At 40.4% G+C, this 19,638-nt stretch overlaps 1 protein-coding gene across 5 annotated transcripts in view; it reads right to left on the bottom strand.

Moving 5' to 3' along the window:
* Positions 1-19,638, bottom strand: part of ARMH4 (armadillo like helical domain containing 4) — a 130,557-nt gene that overhangs the window by 69,429 nt on the left and 41,490 nt on the right. Inside the window, exon 6 of one of the 5 annotated variants that reach the window (XM_027570547.2) lies at positions 4,805-4,916. The exons of the other annotated variants lie outside the window; for them this stretch is intronic. Within the exon in view, the coding sequence (XP_027426348.2) occupies positions 4,903-4,916 (14 nt within the window). The 3' untranslated portion in view covers positions 4,805-4,902. Of the gene's footprint in view, positions 1-4,804; positions 4,917-19,638 lie in introns of those variants that run through there. 5 annotated transcript variants of the gene reach the window in all.

Genomic DNA, 19,638 nt, shown 5'->3' with positions numbered 1-19,638 from the left:
TCGAGCCCCACATCGGGCTCTCTGCTCAGCAGAAAGCCTGCTTCTCCCTCTCCCACTCCCCCTGCTTGTGTTCCCTCTCTCACTATGTCTCTGTCTGTCAAATAAATAAAATCTTTAAAAAAAAAATAAGTCACTCTGTGTTAGCCTCGTCACTAAAGCCGATCTGCCACAAAAAGTGTAAAAACAAAAAAAGTACTATATTGCCTGTGATTATAGACAAACATATCCCACATCATACACTCAAATGTTTACAGAATCCCAGATTTTAGAGAAGACTACATTTATTGCCTGAAGCAAAGTAAAAAGTCAAACCACCCACCCTGAGCTGCCGTCCCCTCATCAGGTCATTCTGTCAACTGACGCCCACTCTGGTGTATGCACAGGCATGTTAAGTGCCTTTGAACTCTAAAGCAATTATCCTGGCAGGCAATCCACTACTACCTCCTTTTCACCTCCTCGATTGATCTCAGAAAGAATGGATTTATTTACTTCTTCAGAAAAAAAAATTAAAGCTACAATTTACCTTTAGACAGACTTTTTTTTTTCAACTTGTGCTCAGAAGATAGATGATGACAAGTTGAATGGGATTTTCTGTTTAAGCAGATTGAAGGGAAAGGACATTGGAGATGGAGAAAACAAACTGGCAGCCCCAGACCTAGCTTCTCTGCCAACCAGCTCTGCACTTGGAACAAGTTATGAACTCCCCTGAGCCCGTTTTCCCAGCAGTAAAATGGGGATATTAATAGCTCCCTGTTTATCTCACTGTTTGGACAAGCAAGGTCATATGTGTTAAAATACTTAGTAAACTGTAAGAGGATCATACAAATTTATGGAAGTACTACTTCTTAAATCTCCAAACAGAATCATTGAAGGGATTCTATTATATTTACATTTCTCTTGATAAACCAAGATGTCCAATACTTAGTAGCCTAATTCAAGAAACAGCCATTGAAATGCAGTTTATGCTTACAGAGAACTCTCGACTTCACCTTAATTCAAACTTTTGCTTAAGAATGAAATAACTTTGTGAGCTCTGTGAATTGTGTAGACTGATGAATCACAGACCTGTACCCCGAAACAAATAATACTTTATATGTTAATAAAAAATTTTTTAAAAAAAGAATGAAATAACTTGGGGTGCCTGGGTGGCACAGTTGGTTAAGCATCCAACTCTTGGTTTCAGCTCAGGTCACGATCTCAAGGTCATGAGATCAAGTCCCATGTCAAGCTCCAAGCTCAGCATGGAGTCTGCTTAAGAATCCCTCTCCCTCTCCCTCTGCCCCTCCCCCCCACTCTTCTCTGCATATATATATTAAATAAGTAAATAAATCTTTTAAAAAAAAGGATAAAATAACTTCAGGCACGCCTGGGTGTGTCATTCAGTTAAGCGTCCAACTCTTGATTTAGGCTCATCATGATCACAGGGTCATGAGTTCAAGCCCCAGGTAGGGCTCCACGCTCAGTGGAGAGTTTGCATTTCTCCTTCTCCCTCTCCCTCTGTCCCACACCCCGCTCACACTCGCTCTTGCACTCTCTCTCTAAAATAGATAAATAAATCTTATTTTTTAAAAAAAAAGAATAAAATTACTTTTGTTTAAGATAATTCATGGGGACAACCTCCTGCAGGGCAGGAAGCCAGGTCTCTCTCCAGATTGCCAGGTCATGCTCATTCCAGGCACTATCCTGGGTCCCCAGTGAGGCAGGTCTCCCACCCAACATGGGTAATCTCCTTTCTGGAATACTGTCGTGTGCCTCGTTTTGCACACCTCAGGTAAAGAGATTTCTGCCCAAATGCAGGCTGCTCAGAGAAAACATGGAAAATAAAACCACAGGAAAAGATCAATGAATCATAGATTATTCTGCCTAGAGAAAAGTATGGAAGAATGCCAGAGTAGCATGGTTGTAAAAGTTGTTCATTTCCACTGAAGACCAAACATGCGGAGATGGTGGTGATATCCTGGTAAATGCTTACAACCAGCGCTCCTGAGAAAAGGCAGGTGTGTGTTTATTACAAATTTTACTGATATAAACAACGCACGGCACACAATGTACAAATAAAAACAGATATAAAATTCTTTAGTGTAAATGCTATACAGCCAACTGATTCTCACAGAACCTTTTCATTGCTTTTCACCAAATTGCTTTACCTGTAACTAGCCTATGGTTGCAACTCACCTTTGGTTTGACATCCCCTTCTACTAACTCTTTTCCCAATAAATTTACTGCTATTAAATCTGATGAGCGATCCACTGTTCAACTATTCCTCACCCTGATACAAATTATATTCATTAAACTGAAGCCGCCCTCAGCTTTGGCACTAGAGCCGACATGTTTTTTAAAGTTTAATCTGCATGATTGACATTTTCTCCATCACTTTAATTCTAGGCAATCAACAAAACAGTAAATCAAGCCCCTATTTGTAACACTTACCCATTTCTGTGGTATAAATATTCTCACTATAACCAAAAGAAAGAAAAGAACAAAGGACAGAAAGAAATCTAACCAACTTTTCCTCCCTTCATAAGTTGCTCAGTGACAGGAAAGGACTGGGTGTCTTTTATTGTGATCTGAAACTCCAATATGTACCACTATTTTCAGAACCGAGAGAAAAAACTCCCACAAACTGACAGCCTTTAGTGACTCTCCAACCCCAGCAGAGTCTGACACATGAAGACTGGCAATGAAGGGCACTATGAAGTTAGAGCACTACTTTCTTTTTTCCAAATGTTAGACTTCAGTAAATGATGCATCCTCTTTGAAAGCAACTCACATTGTTAATGCGTATGAGATCGCTGTCAACTCTAACACTTAAGATTTTTTTTCCACTTGAAATACTTCTTATTAAATGAAGCCTCCTCTACTCAGAGCTTGAGTAGTCAACTATTTGAAACTAAGTATGGGACTTCATATTTGTTTCCCTTAACTTTCGTCTCATTAGATTTAGCCAGTTTTCTGAGTTATTTGTTAGTCTTGACCCTTGTCATCCAATGTATTCCTTCTAGCATTTTATCATGCCTTCTGTATTTTCATCCAAGATATTAATAAAAGGTCTGAATGGGTCAAGTTCTAACAGTAAGGCTCATGGCTTTCTCCAAGTGACATTACTTCATTTGTTATCTGGGCTACCTTCACCAAACCCAGCTGACTTCACTGTTACGCAGAGTGTATTTCTCCATTTTGTCTCTAGGGATACCTGTAAGCTATGCGATACTTTGCTTAAGTTTAAGTACACTGTGTCTGTATTATTGTCTATTAGTCCCATGAAACAAACAATTGAGGCTAGTTTGGTGTTACTTATTCAGAGTGAACCTACCCAGGCTTCTAGTGAACACTCCTTTCCAAGGATACAGGAGATATCTACTTATCTTTAGACAATTTTGCTGGGATTAATATCCCAAGCTTTCTTATGTGTACTTTCTAGAGCCTACCATTCTCTGTTGATGTAAGTTAGGATTTTGTCTGACTCTGTCTAGCCTGTAAGTGCCTCTCCCATTTACTCTTATTCCACAAACATTAAGGCTACCACAACCTACATTTAGATACTGTCTTGGGATATAATTTATCTGCAATATTTACAATCCATTTAAAACAGCTAATGTCTTTCAATCTCTTCACCTATTTAGGGCTTAAATATTTGCTCTTCCTCATTGTGTGAAGACCATGTTCCCTGGTAAAAAGACAAAAGCAAAATAGCATTGTAAGGTTCTGCTTTCTCTTTGCCATTTGCTAACATTAGGCTAATCTGCTCCTAAAAAATGGGCTTAAGAAAAAGAAAATAAGTCCTCAACAAACGGTGTTGGGATAACTGGATATCTACATATAAAAGAATGTACTTGGACTACCTCACATCATACACAAATTTTAACTCAAATGGATTTTTTTGAGTGAAAACTATAACAGGAGTAAATCATCATGACCTTGATAATGATTTTCTAGCTACAAAACCACAAGCACAAATGAAAAGGAAAAAATGATAAATTGGACTTCCTCAAAATTAACAACTTCAGTGCTTCAAATGACACCATCAAGAAAGTAAAAAGGCAGGGCACGGGGTGGCTCAGTCAGTTAAGCATCTGACTTGGCTCAGATCATGATCTCAGGGTTCTGGGATCGAACCCTGCATTGAGCTCCCCCCTTCGAGCTCCCCCCCTGCCAACGTGCTCCTTGTAGGGCCCGTGTCAGGCCCAGGTCCCTGCGTGTTGCATCCCATGCTCAGCAGGGAGTCTGCTTCTCCCTCTCCCTCTCTCCATCCCTCACCGCTGCTCATGTGTGCTCTCTCTCAAATAAATAAATAAAATCTTTTTTAAAAAGTAAAAAGGTAACCCACAGAATGAATGAACATACTTGCAAATCATGTATATCATATGAATCTAGAATAGGTCTATGATATGGGTTTATGAATCCAGAATATATGGAGAACTTACAACTCCATAATGAAAAGACAATCCAATTTAAAAATGGGCAGAGGATTTGAAAAGACATTTCCCCAAAGAAGATATGCAAATGACCAATAAGCGCATGAAAAAAATGTTCACCAGCATTAGTCACTGGGGAAGTGCAAATCAAAGCTACAATTTGAACAGTTTTTTTTGAAGTGATGAAAATGATCTAAAATTGACTATGGTGATGGTTGCACATATCTGTAATTTACTAAAAAACATTCAATTGTACACTTTAAATGAGTAAATTGTACAGAATATAAATTATAGCTGTATAAAGCTGATCAAAATAAAACACACAATGATGTCACTTCACACCAATAACAAGTATTGGTAAAGATGTGGAGAAACTGGAACTCTCATACATTGTTGGCTGGAATACAAAATGGTGCAACCGTTCCAGAAAAGAGTTCAGCAGTTCTTCAACATGTTAAACATAGAGTTACCACATGACCCAGCAATTTCACTCTGAGGAATCTACATAAGAGAAATGAAAAAATATGTCCACAGAAAAGCTTGTACATGAAGGTTCTTAGCAGTATTATTCATCATTGCCAAAAAGTAGATACAACATAAATGTTCCTCAACAGAAGAATGGACAAACAAAATACGGTATATCAGTACAACAGAATATCATTCAACAATAGAAGGGAATGAAGTATTAATACAAGCTACAACATGGATGAGCCCCAAAAATATTATGCTGAATGAAAGAAACCAGTCACAAATGACCTCATATCATAAGAAATGTCCAGAATAAGCAAATCTATAGACAGAAAGTAGATTACTGGTTGTCTAGGGCTAGAGGCATCGGGGTTTGGGGGGCAGGAAGGGGAGTGACTACTAATGGGTTCAAGGTGATTTTGCGGTGATGAAAGTTTCTAAAATTAGATTACGGTGATACTTACACAACTCTAAATACACTCAAGCACACTGAATTGTACATTTTAAACAAGTGAATTTTATGATACGTAAATTTTATTTCAATAAGGTTGTTTTAAAAAAAAAAGAAAAAGAGAACAAACCTTTGGAAAATGGAGGAGGGGTAAACCTGGGTACTGAAGCTGGAAGCAAGAAGGGCTAGAAAGGAAGAGAGTCAACAAATGGGACCCCGGAGGTTTGAAAGGTGGTCCTATAGAAGCTGACCAAGAAGGGAATAAGGAGCAGACCTGGCAAGGGCGAACGTGAAAGAGCATCACCTGAGTGCCCAGGCAGGACAGGGGAGGCCAAAGGAAACAAGCTAAAGGCCCCCGAGCTAAACCACATTTAGCCCTTAATGGCACACCAGTTATAAAAGGTTTGGTAAGATCAGAAGATTTTAAAGAGTAAGAACTGATAGATACAATACCCCCACGTGAAAAAAAAAAAAAATGAGGTCAAGAGCGAGAGTGGATGCATTGGCCTCCAAGGATACTCTGTATGGTAAAATACCATTCTCCTAACTTACAAATAAGGAAACTGGGGCTCAGAGAGGTTAACTAATGTTCTCACGTTGCCAGAGCTAGCAAGGGATGTAATCTACATCTTTCTGACTCTACCGCTCCCACACACACACACACACTGTCTTCTTCTTCTTCTGGAATCCAAATTCCTCCTGAAACCACATTGGTTTTTTAAATTCCACCCTTTGTTTCTTCATCAGGTTCATTTTTAGTTGTACTATCAGAACAGAAATTTTTAGAAACTACTACCAATCATGAGTTATGTACTTACCTGGAGTTAATGGGTAGGGATAATATTTTCCTCTCGGCTTTTTTTTTTCACTTTGCTCGAGTCCAGAGGTGTGGCTAAGTAAGCCCAGCACTCTCTCCTACTCAGAAATGAAATGGCCATGGCCTTTCACATTTCGGCTACCAGTGCTGCCTTGATCATATTCACAGTTCCTCTTGTTTCCTTTGTCTTCAGAAATTAAAACTCTCATCAGGGCAAGGCAAAAGCTTAGGAGCTGCTCCACTCCATTGTTGGTGCTCCTGTCACACGTGACCCCTGGGAACTACAGGGGACCCTGCACTAGCTGAGCGACCTGAATTTGGAAAAATTGTTCATAAACCCTCACAGTTCAAGACCTAGGAGTCATCACTTCTGCTTTTACTTTCACCTAATACGTTTCACGTGACTTCAGTCTAAGATACCGTCCTGTCACCGTTACGGCTACCTTCCCACACAAACATCTGTCAGAGCCTATCCGCTTCACTGGAAGAAAGATTCCCCTTCTGGAGCAGTCACTGCGGGTTGCCTATCCAACAGCCACTTACTCCTTACTTCTTGACAGAACCCTTATTCTGTCCGGGTAGCCCATTCCTTGGTGTAGGAAATGGCTCCTCACCGGCCTCTATGCCAGTAGTCGGCATTTTCTGCAAGGGCCAGATAACGAATATTTTGTGCTTTGCAGGCTGTAAAGTCTCTGCTGCAACCACTCAACTCTGACATTGTATGGTGAAAGCAACCACAGGCAATGGGTAAACAAACAGCATGGCTATGTTCCAATAAAACTTTACTTACAGAAACAGACATCAGACTGGATTTGGCCCGAAGGCTATACTCAGTTGACCCCAGGCCTAATTCAATGGGACCAATATAGTTCCATTTATTTTGCTAGTGATTGGTTAGACATGGCATATGATACAACCGTGGCCAATACGAGATTAAAAATATATATATACATATCCTCCTCCTGGGACTCTTTCTTCCTTAAAAAGATTGTGAGCTGGATTATCATCACACTGGCATGCGATGCCTTGAAATGACATGGCTATTTTGAGACCATGGAAATTTGGGAGCCATTTTGATCTGAAGCACACCCAGAGGTTTCCTTAATTGTAAACAGAGAATAATAATACCTACCTATGAAACTCAAACAATGTAAAGTAAATCAAGTGCTTAGCAGTATGGATATAGAGCAAGCATCCAGTTAAGGAGAGCTTCTAAGCTAATTTTACTCTATGTTAATGTGCCCATAAAAAAGCTATGTAAGAGGTGCCTGGGTGGCTCAGTTGGTTAAGCGACTGCCTTCAGCTCAGGTCATGATCCCAGAGTCCTGGGACTGAGTCCCTCATCCGGCTCCCTGCTCAGCGGGGAGTCTGCTTCTCCCTCTCCCTCTGCGCCCCCACCACCCTGCTCACGAGATCTCCCTCTCTCTCTTTCTCTCTCTTTAAAAAAAAAAAAAATGCTAGGGTGCCTGGGTGGCTCAGTCGTTAGGGTCCGCCTTCGACTCGGGTCATGATCCCAGGGTCCTGGGATCGAGCCCCGCATCGGGCTCCCTGTTCCACAGGAAGCCTGCTTCTCCCTCTCCCACTCCCCCTGCTTATGTTCCCTCTCTCACTGTGTCTCTCTCTGTCAAATAAATAAATAAAATCTTTAAAAAAATTAAAAAATAAAATAAAATAAAATGCTATGTAAAAGGTAGGTGTTCAATAAAAACTTTGAAGATGTACTTGGACATTTTTCTTCCAAGAACAAGGCTGGACTTGCCCTGTTCCAATTTACTCTGACCGGGACCTTCCTGTAATAAACAGCACATTCACGGGGCTTCTTTTTAGAATTCAGCCTGTGATCCTCACCTGAACGGAGCTGGGGGTTGGCCCCCTTGGTACTACACTCCAACCAGCCACAGGGCAGTCCTAAAATTTCACACTTCTGATAAGCAAAACTAATAACCATGGAAATGATCTGAGTAGCTGGGTCCGTGGTAAGACTTGTCAGTAAGATTAGACACACTAGTCAAGAACAGCATAATTCGTCAACATTGTTCCTCTGCAGTAGGTAACACACGAGGCACTTTTGCTTTTGAAGACAACCCTTGTTGCTATTGTTGAGAGTAAACAAAACAACACAATTACATGAAATTATACTAAAATTTTAAAATAGGGCCAAAACGTGCTAGTCTAAGAATCTAACAAATTCTGTCTTTTTTTTTTTAAGATTTTATTTATTTATTTGACAGAGAAAGAAACAGCGAGAAAGGGAACACGAGCAGGGGGAGTGGGAGAGGGAGAAGCAGGCTCCCAGCCGAGCAGGGAGCCCAATGTGGGGCTCGATCCCAGGACCCTGGGATCAAGACCCGAGCCGAAGGCAGATGCCCAATGACTGAGCCACCAAGGCACCCCACGAATTCTGTCTTGAACAGATGGGAGGACCAACCAACTGCAGCTTTAATAAAAGCAGATACCATGAAATTCTAACTCCTTTTTAAAAAGACCTTCTGGACCCCTTAATCTCAGAGGCTTCCTCAACTTCCCAGATAAAAAGTTATGTCCATTGGCCCTTGCCGCTCACAGTGTGGTCCACAGACTGGCAGCATCGACATCTCCTGGGAGCTTCGGACAAATGCAGCATCTTGGGTCCCACCCCAGACCTACCTGAATCAGACCCCGCATTTTATCATGATCCCCAGGTAATTTGTATGCATGTTAATGTTCACTGCACTTGCTTTTTCCTAAGGATTATGCTCAGCTATATAAAAATATTAAGACATTCATGCAGAGAAGTTGGAATATGAACTTATATGAGGAAACTAAGTAGTATAGAACACTCTCAATTTTCAAGTTCATATCCTTTTTTTAAAGATTTTATTTATTTGCCAGAGAGAGAGTGAGCGAGCACAAGCAGGGGGAACAGTAGAGGTAGAGGGAGAAGCAGACTCCCCACTGAGCAGGGAGCCGGATGCAGGACTTGATCCCAGGACCCCAGATTCATGACCTGAGCCGAACGCAGACGCTTTACCAATTGAGCCACCCAGGCGTTCCTTTAAGTTCATTAATGCTACTGCTTTCATGCTAAATGTTCTGAAGGTAGTCATGTTGTGATTTTTTTTTCATTCCTAACAGCATTCTGTAATTATCCTACATGTTGCCAAAATTAAAATATATAAATGAACCTGGAAAAAAAACCTTATAGGCAAAAATGTAGAATAAGAAACAGAAACCTTATCTATAGCTTAAAGAAATAATATCTGAAAAGTGAAAAACTAATCAATTATTTATGTTGTCTCTAAGGCTGGCAATTGCTTCACAATACAGCGGTTAAACTAAATAGTTAATTGGGTGTTGTGCAGACAACCACTGTTGGGAAAGAAAGAATAAATCAGCAAAGGCTGCTAGAAATCCTTGTCAGGTTTTTAAACAGTTCAACTATTATACTCTTCAAAAATATCTAGGTTTTCAAATATATGGTTGGTAAGTGGACTCCCTTTTCTCAAATACAGTCTGATTAGGAACACCCATATATAAAAGAGCTCCCTGAGGAGAGAGGCAGGAAAGAATGGAACCCAAGGGCCTTTTTATAGCAAACCCCTTGCCTTTCACTGCCTGTTAAAAGCAACCTAGCCTTTAAGGTTTCATACAAATGAGCTTTTGCTTCACTTTGCACATGTATATTTCTTCATGTAACGTTACAAAAAGCCTATGCACTGAGATAAGTTATTAAGCCCTTTTTAGAGTTAGGAAAACCGAGGCTCAGAAAAGTTGAAAACTCATCCAGGGTCAATGGTGGTAAAGCGAAGGCTTAAATCCAGGATTTCCTGACTCCAAATTCTAGGCTCTCAACTGCCAACCTATATGTTGTTTCTAATGCTTCTCATGGTTCCTCCTGGTTGAAATTACTCTTCCATCCTTTGGTACCTTCAGAGCATTTTTTTTTTTTTGTCCACAGCATATGTCATATCCTGCCTCACAGTACAATTTTTCTTCCCTGTGACTCACATGCTCCTGGAGAGGGAACACTATGTTCTGCTCATCACTAATGACCAAGCAATAATTTATAAACAGCAAACAGTGTTCTGGGGTTTGCCTTGTAAGGGATTTGCCCCTAGACGCAGACTCCTGAAAATGCAAAGCATTCACCAAGCCGCTTTTGCTTCAGCTACGGCACATTTACTACCACCGTGATCACCTGGCTGGTGGGGGCATGTGACTAGTTCTCACTAACATAATCTGAGTGGAATAGTCCATTCCAAGCTGAAGAGTTCCCAGCAGGCTTTCCTAAATTCTCTCTCTTTCCTCCCTTCTGGCTGGATGCAGTGGATCCAGTGAGGCTGCCTAGGCCCAAAAAGATGTGGAGACACTGGATGGAAGTATAACTGAGTGAGTGACTGGGAACTGTGAAAGGGCAAGTAAGAAATCCATTGTGTTTAGCCACTGAGCTGGGAGCTGTTTGTTACAGCAGCTGGCCTTCCCTAGCAGATACATTCCCACTTATCCAATGTCCACCACTGAGTTCTCTGAGTTAACAAGTATTCTTTCACAATAGAAATGTTTCCAAACAAATTAGGGCTACAAGGTATTCTTACTTTAGGGTGTTAGAAAAAAATATAAACTTTAGAATAAGGAAGAGACTATTGAATACCCTTGTAATGGCATGCTGAAGCCTCTGAAAATTGCATGATTCCATTAGGGCTCTGCACTGCCTTTGGACTATTTTACAACTCTTTAAATTGTAGGTAACTCAGAGCAATTCAAACAATTCTTCTCTAGATGAAAAAAATTGGAAAAAGTCACCCAGCATCCATTTCTAAATTCATTTTAATGGTCCCTGAGTCTATGTAAATTTATGATTCGTTAATCTCTGCTTTGAACTGGTTGTAGCATCTGTCTGGTTCCTTTATTAATTAATGAGTTTTTCAAAATCTCTGACACATTTTCATCTTATAGCTGAATGAGAATCATGATTAATTCTAATTTTAAAATGTATCTTTTAACAACTATGAATTATTGATGTCCCTCAAAAGTCTCCAAACCAAGGTCTTTGAGAAAGAGTGTTTCGATACAGAGAAAGGAATTAAGAGAACACCGAGGTCCCTCTGGATGCCAGGGAGGTCCTGCGGGGGTACCACCTGAGCTCAAAGGAAGAGTGCAAAGGTGAGGATGAGGAGGATAGTGACCAGGGAGGAGGAAGAAAAGGCTGCAAGATTCCTCTGAAAACAAACTTCCCAGCATCATAGTTTTTCCCACGGTTTGCCCAACCCTGTTTTTATTAGTGGGTTAAGTCCATGAGTTGTCTCTGTAGTTTCAGGGGCTCAGCCTTGAATAGTAAGGGCTATGTGGCAATAACTCTTCACCTTATCTCTCTGTGCATGGCCTCCCTGACCCATCTGCTTCCCATGTGGCAGGGCTCAGAAGCCCAAGGACTTGGTCCTGCAGGATGTGCAACACTTTATCAGGCTTGTGATAAACAAACCCAGGTAATCATTCACCTGCTGCCTATGGCTGATTTCATATCAGACTTTATGCAGTTGGAAGTCACCAACATTACTTTGAGTATTTATCCCCAAGGATTCATCAAATCCATCCTGTTTCGAACAGTTGCTGTCCTCTTTCAAAGGGAGCAACTTAAAATTCAAATCCCATTATTTTAGAAATATTTCAGCCCTGCAGGAAAACTTAGAGATGGAAGATGTAAATCAAAATTCCCTCAGCTGTGAGCACTCCTCCACTTTAAATTCCTTCCCTGGGTCTCGCTAATCTGTATGTTTATGAAGTTTATTTTAAAGATGCTCCACATGAATTGAAACTGGGACCTGTTGTTGACTGTATATCTATATTTTGTGCCAGGTTCTGTGAAAGAATCTTTTTGTCCAACAGAAAAGCAGAACAGTTCTGAGTTGGAAAAGCAGAACCCTGCGGTTATCAATCCTCAAATGCTGAAATGAAATGAACAAGTTCACAGGCTGACTTCAACCACCCCTGATCACTAAGCTTGGCTTTGAGGCTTTAGCATCCTTCTTTTATGGTCTCAGTTGGAGACAGGGAAAAACTGCTGAACTGTTCTAATTTCTGAAATCCAAAAGTCAAGTGCATTCTTTGGTGATCAAATAATGTCTGAGAGACTCCAAATATTCCAGATTCTTGTATGGTGTACGAATAACATTTGATTAAGTAATTCACCTTAATTTACAGCATCTAACTTCAAATCAAGAAATAAGGACACTGTTTCCACTACTTTCTCAATTTTGTTTTAACATAATTGGAAGCTTTTTAACATCACCTTTGTTTACTACCCTCTGTATTTTACAATAAGGGCGATTTATATTTCATTTCTTCCTTTCTGAAAATTTTCCCAATTCTCTCAGTATCTCTTCTTGTTTAATTCTCAGGAGAGCCTACTATATTATTTCACCATAATCCCCAACTGAGCCTACAAGTACATTCTGATTATGAAGGAATTAGTTCACAGCATTCTCCTCGGATGTAATGTGTCTTATTAATGTTTTTATTAACTGTAGCTGATGAAGAGATTTTCTGGCTTAGTTCCAGTACTCCTTCTCTAGCTCTCCAAAGGAAAAGTGACTGCTAAATTTTCACATAAGAAATCCATTTCTAATGAAAGAAATGTGATTTTTCCCCCCTAATTCTCTAATTCAATGAAATTTAATTATGAAAATACAGATAAGGGCTTCAGCTTCTGTAAAGCATTAAGTCTATCATCTCATACAGATCATTGTATAAATAAAGATGAATAATTTGGAGCCAAGATATTTGAGTGTAGGTTTCCAGAAGGATTTCCGTAATCAACAGTCCAAATTTATTTTTAGCGAAACTCTGACACAAGAACCCAATATCTAGGACCTCCTATAAGGCATTAAAGACATGAAAAAAGAATTTATTTTTCAAAGCGGGACCTTAAAGCATTTAAAATACTATTATTATAATTATAGTTTTCCTGCACCCAGAAGTGAGATATAAAAAGACAACTGAATTCTCTGACTAGGGGAAGCTCTAATCCAGTAGCAAAGAGAATCAGGCTCAATAAATTTCTCACCTCCACCTAGCTGATACTATGGCTGTTTATATTCTTTGGTAGAAGCTACAAAGGCCTTATCTCCATTATGCCACCTAATTCATTTGGAAAATTTTTTAATGATAGATCACTGTGAGAGTGCAATCATCTGATTCTATGTAATTCAGATGTTAAGACAATGAAGGTAATTGGCCCAACATTTCCAAGGTCTGATCAGTTCTTCAATGTAGAATCACTCAAAGTTCATTCTGAAAAAAAAATATTCTAAAATGTTAGATTACTCACCCCCCCACAAAAAATGGCAGTTATGTGATGGAATGGAAGTGTTAGCTAACACTCCATTGGTAATCATGTTGCAATATATAAGTATATCAAATCAACACTTTGTACACCTTGAACTTACACAATGTTGTATGTCAATGATATCTCAATAAAGTTGGAAAAATAAAATAAAATGCTAGATTATGTTCCCGAAAACCTGGCCTTCAAAATGCTATCTATGGTTTATGACCCAAAGGCATGCTATAATTAGTTCATTACTAAAGGCTTTGTAGATGTAAAAACTACTATGGGGTAAGTACAGAGAACCAGAGAAAGTTATTACCAGAGGAAGTTCTGCCTGTCACATGATATTTAAGCTTAATGTCAGTTATAAGCATTACGGGAAGCCTTCAGTACCTGATCAGTTACCATTTTTGTCCATGAATCAAGCTAATGCTCTTTCCATTAATCGAGCTGAATTGCATTTAAAAACCTCACCTCGGCCCCATATTGCAACTCAGGATAGTTACATAAGGGACTACTGTTTAACTGGCAGAGTGCAATAAGGCATACCCATACCTCCTGCCAATAGTGACGGAAAGTTTCAGGCCCAGAATGGTCACGAGCTGGAAGAGAACTCCCTTTTAAGCAATCCACAGTACTCAATGTTGAGTGCTAAGTGTTGTGAGGCTCCCAAAAAATAATAAGCAAAATGAGATAGTACGGTGAATGGAAATTGAGCAATCCTGACCATAACTGCTGGGCGAGTTTCACAAACAAGGGCTCAGTGTGAGTTAGGGGTTCCAGGAAAGTCTTCAGCAAGAGCTGCACATGGACAGATGCATGTCTACAGAAATGCATGCTCTGATGACAGAGACGACAGCATGATGAAGGCAGAAGTCTGGACCAGAGAAGCCAGGAAAAGTAAAGTGGGAAAGCAGACCCCAGATGGATCGTGGAGGTGCTGGAATATGCCAGTGATATATAAAAGAGACAAAAATGCTTCCTATCCATGAACTGTTGAATCTCCAAGTGACCTGATCTAAATGTCTGATTCCTTGGTTTAACAGTTAATCCCTCCTTCTCTTTTTCTGTGTTGTATTTTTGCTTTGCACCACTAAGTCCTTTGGATTTCGAAAATAGCTTTGGCTTCCTGAGGCCAGCTTGAGAGGTTGGCAGTTCTTTTAGATCATGCAGAACCTACTACTACAGTACTGGAGAGACGCGGCTGGTGCAAAGATTTTTATTTTAACAACCAACACTGATTTTCCTTCCTCAACACAGGAATATCCCCAGAGAGACTTTATGTCTGAGGGAGTTAGCTGCTCTGAACTTACAAAATCGTACACATGGGTAGTTGTGGCTGTCACCGTGCTGTAGAGACACTCTCTACTAAGTCCATTTTATGGGTTTCCCTCACTCATTTTCTCAAAAGAAACTTGGGAGGAGAACAGAACTTTCAAGTGTCCCACAGCGAACGTGGGCAAAGTGAATGGTGAGTGTGTGTATGCGCGCGCGCTTGCGTGTATGTTAATGATCTGAGTTCTGCCTATGACTCTTAGAATTAATGAATTCCTGAAGCCTCAGTTCAGCCTGAGATTGTTGGTGCAAAAGTCTTACAAACAGCTCTGAAAAGTCACTAGGTGTCAGTCTTAAAAAAAACTTTAGCACAATCCACAAACTTTTCCATGCCATCAATCTTTTCCTCTTTCCAAACAGCTTAACGTTTCCTATGTTAAAGGAACACGAAAGTTTGTAGCCAATACACATAACTGCCCATCAGAAGGGTCACGAACATCAAAATGACAGGAAGGAACAAGAGTACATTAAATTGTTTTTAGGCCAGCACCTGATTTTCTGTAGGCTTGGCCAGCTCCCCTGTTGACTTTTGGTTCATATGAATTTCTGTTTTGTGGTCGTTGGCAGACATTTGTGAGCACAGTTGGAAACGGTCAGCGGGAAGGAAGTCTATTCATTTTTATGAATTTACCCTATTTATAACCGAACTTGTGCTAAAAAGAGGATTTAAGGCTCCTGACAAAAATACCTACAATACAACAGGATAAAAATAAGTAAATGGAAAATTCAGGAAATAAGTGCTTTTAAAGCCTACGGAAATCCTGAGTTTGTTGAATCCTTCACCACAGGCATATGGACAGATTTTTTCCCCCTGGAATCTCCAACTAGTACTAACCTGCAAGCAATCCAACAGCTCAAATGGAAAGATCTATGAAGAAATAAAATCTTGGCCTTGGAAGGTGTCCTCCTCTACAGACCAACCTCTTTTCTCTTATGGGCTCATCTTCATGAGGCAGAGAGAGGCAGGGATCACAATCTCTATTTTAAAGTCTGGCATCAGGGTGAATTGCCTATGTGAAAAAGGAGGTCTGCACCTAAATCTTCTGCTCCTTCTGACTAGAAAAAATTCAGTCCTTTCCAAAGAAAGGGCGAATGGCATTACCCTCAAATCTAGAAACCCTGGGTACCAACTTGGGACAGGAAGAAACCCCAGGCAATTGGGAGATGCCCACCGAGGACACTCACACCAGAAGATGCTCAGTCTTCCCAGATGCAGGAGTCTGGGGACAAACCTCCCCCTGTCCAGATTCAGGAGTCCATAATGTGACCATTGGCTTTCTGGGGAAACTAAAGCATAGATATTGACTTTAAGTTTGATCTCAATGTGACTGTATAAAGCTGGGGGAGTGTTTTCTTAAGGCACACTAACACAATATACAGAAGATCACTAAAAGCCATGTAAATCTCTACTAATGGGGATTCCATTCATAGAATATACAAACACTTCTTAAAATCCTCTCTCCATCCCCCTGCATAAACAGAAGCTGCCTTACCCCAAGGGAACAACCAGTAGATCAATCTAGGACAGTGGTCCTCTAGGGTAAGACCCAGGCTTCGGTATATTGTGTCACTTTCTAAGTGATTCTAATGGGTAGCCAAGATTGAGAACCACTAGTCTGGAGGCTTTAGCCAATCTGCCACTCACTTTGTGCTGGTTATTTTGGAGTAAGGTTCCACTCCTCCCTCTCCTTTCATACATATATTTACCTACATTAGCCCAGGAAGCTTCCTGAGCAACCTTTTAATCCATAGCTTAACATGTTATACATCAAAATACACTGACTTTTGCTGCAGTGGAGAGTTGTTCGAAATATCACACTTCCCACTGTCTTTTGTGGAGCATCTTCTCCTTGCTGCCACAGCCCAAGTTGGACTATATTTAAGTGTTCAGTCTCAGCTACATGTTAAGTGTTTTCAAAGAATAAGAAGGAGCACAAGGGGGAGAAGGAGAAGAGCTGACATGTTTTAGGGCTAAAGGCCTGACTTTCCCACAGTCAAGTGCTCAGTTTCTATAGGGTCCAACCCCCATACACTTTGCCTACAGTTCATTCTACCTCCCTACCAATTCAAAACACACTTGTCTTGTGTTCCTTTCTCTTTTGTCTTAACATCATCCGAAATCATGAGCTAATGAGCCTGGCAAATTAATAACAATAATAATAAATAAATGATAATATCTTAATGAGTTATTCTGCCCAGATAGCAGATCTGCATTTTTTGAAGGCCTTCTCAAGGCCTTCAATCTCAATCCAAAGGAAGGCTCTCATATTGAAAAGTAGGCACCATGTTAAGGCAGAAAGGGTGATATAAATTAGGGGACCAGGCAAAGCCCCATTGAAGTCACACCTCACAGATGGCTGCCACTCAAATCAACCTCTGGTTGTAAGTGATGACTCAGGTCCTCACGGTGGAATTGCTCAGACACTGACCTCACAGCTATGGAACCACTCTCTGCCCCATGGTAATTTATCTCTTCATGTGTTAGCCTGTCAGTATTTCCACAGTACACAGCACACACAGAGTAGGGGCTCACTGAATGTCTGATGAAAAGATAGATACATAGAGCTCTTCATTCTTCTGCTAAACATCCCTAGTTTGTTAATTAAATACGTATCGTGTTTTTTAAAGACCTCCAGAGAAAAATTTTCTATTCCTAAATCAAAAGCCCATTCTAATGTTAGATGTAGGCTTTTAAAAAAAAGTGAAGATAGCTGTAATAATTCTGCACTTAACTACTTGATGGCTTTTGGAAGCGCTGTCCATCCAGAACATCGACCAAATGGAAAAGTGGTCAAAATGGTCTCCTGAGGAAGAAAATGGAACAATGCCTCCCTCGGGCTCTCATCCAGAACTTATGAACTCAAGACATGTTGAAAATAAGGTCACTAATTTAACAGGATTAACCATGGGATTCTTAGAGGATAGAAGAGACATGGATAGTATCAGCTACAAGGAAGTGAACAGAAACACACAGGAATCACGGGTGATCACCTGGTGATTGACACCCACCCCCACCCATCCCACCAGCCATGTGATCACAGTCCCCTTGCAATGACTGTTTAGAAATGGGCATGTGGCCTAACCCCAGCTGATTAGAGGCAGGAAGAATTCTACTGGGGGATTCGAGGAAAGGTTCTCTCTTAAGAAAGAAACACGGTGAAATGACAGCCTCCTTTCTCTGGACAATGTCTTCTCTGGGTGGGATGCCAGAAGTGACTGCAGCCATTGCAACCATAAGGAGGCCAGTCCAGGGACAAAGTCACACACCAAGGGGGACAGTGCAGCAAGATGGGGAAACTTCGGTCACTGATGATTGCGGAGCTACTGAGTCAACTGACCCAAGAGCTCTGTCTCTGGAGCTCTTGTTTTCAAAGAAAACAGATTTCTTTACTCTTTAAACCAACTTAAGTGAAGGTTCCTGCTGCCTATAGCTAGAGGCATCCTGACAGAGATAGAACACAAAAAGGAAAGAACCCCCAGGTATTAATTACATTACATTAATTACATTACATTTAATGCTTTGGCATTAAAATGGATATGTTGACTCAACTTTGGTCATATTGATTTTATACATTAAAAAGCATAGTTGTGTGATTTATTATAGTATATAACAGGACTAGAAGTGGGGTGAGTCACCACGTCTGCTCTCTGGACAGGTCCTTGCCAATAAATTTGAAAATGAACTTGTTAGATAAGAGAAGAAATTGATTCTGCGTATTTGAATAAAGAACTTCTTATATGTTACTAGCATTTTACCAATCAATCGATCCACCTCGACCATAACAGGGGACTTTCACTGTTAATTCTCTCTATCCTGACGACATACAGTTCATTCCACTCACACCTCTCAACAGCAAGATCAAGAAGCTGAGATCTCTCTCCCTCCAAAGCTTTAGAGGCGAAGTGTATGTGACAAGCAGAAAACAAGTTCAGAGAATTTGAGGCCATGAATCCACTGCTTTGCTTAGAAAGTCATCTAAGTTGTCTGCTCATGTTACTTCACAGGAAATGAAACTATAATCTATTCAAAGAGTTTGTGTTATTTTTAGCCAATCCCAGCTACCCACTTCAATCTGTTCATTTTTAAAGGTTTATATGGGTTTTAGCATTTGCATTGGAATATCATTGAAATTATAAAATAGGACGTAATAATCTATAAATAACATAACCCAACTGAAAACAAGAATGAAGAAGGTTAATTAGAGTGGTATTATGTTAAATAGAATTACTTTTTAAAAGGTCTCAATTTTTGCACCTTTAATGATTCATGAAGAACTACACTTGGGGCACCTGGGTGGCTCAGTAGGTTGGGTGGCCAGCTCTTGATTTCAACTCAGGTCATGATCTCAGGGTCCTAGGATTGAGCCCTGCCTTGGGCTCTGTGGTCAGCGGGGAGTCTGCTTGAAGATTCTCTCTCTCTCTCCCTCTGCCCCTCCCCCCACTCTCACACTCATTCTCTCTCTCACTCTCTCTAAAATAAATACTTAAATCTTTGAAAAAGAAAAAACCACAATTAAGTTTACAATGTTCACACTCTGACTACAGCTGCCCTGTAACTCTACTCCTAAAATGATGCTTCCCGTGAAATACTTACTGAAATCTGTATTGGTTTCCTATTTCTGCTGTAACAAATGACCACAAACTTAATGGCTCAAAACAACACAAATCTATCATCTTACAGTTCTGCAGGTCAAAGGTCTGAAATGGGTCTTGAGGGGCTAAAATCAAGGTGTCAGCAGGGTTGCATTCTAGAGGTTCAAGGTTCAAGGGGAAAGTCCATTTCCTTGCCTTTTTAAGTTTCTGGAGGCTGCTAGCATTCCATGGCTTGTGGCCACATCACTCTGAC

The sequence above is a fragment of the Zalophus californianus genome, chromosome 6, assembly GCF_009762305.2.
Source record: "Zalophus californianus isolate mZalCal1 chromosome 6, mZalCal1.pri.v2, whole genome shotgun sequence".
Lineage (NCBI taxonomy): Eukaryota > Metazoa > Chordata > Mammalia > Carnivora > Otariidae > Zalophus > Zalophus californianus.
Note: the sequence above shows the minus strand (reverse complement) of the source record. Positions and strands in the feature narration are given on the sequence as shown.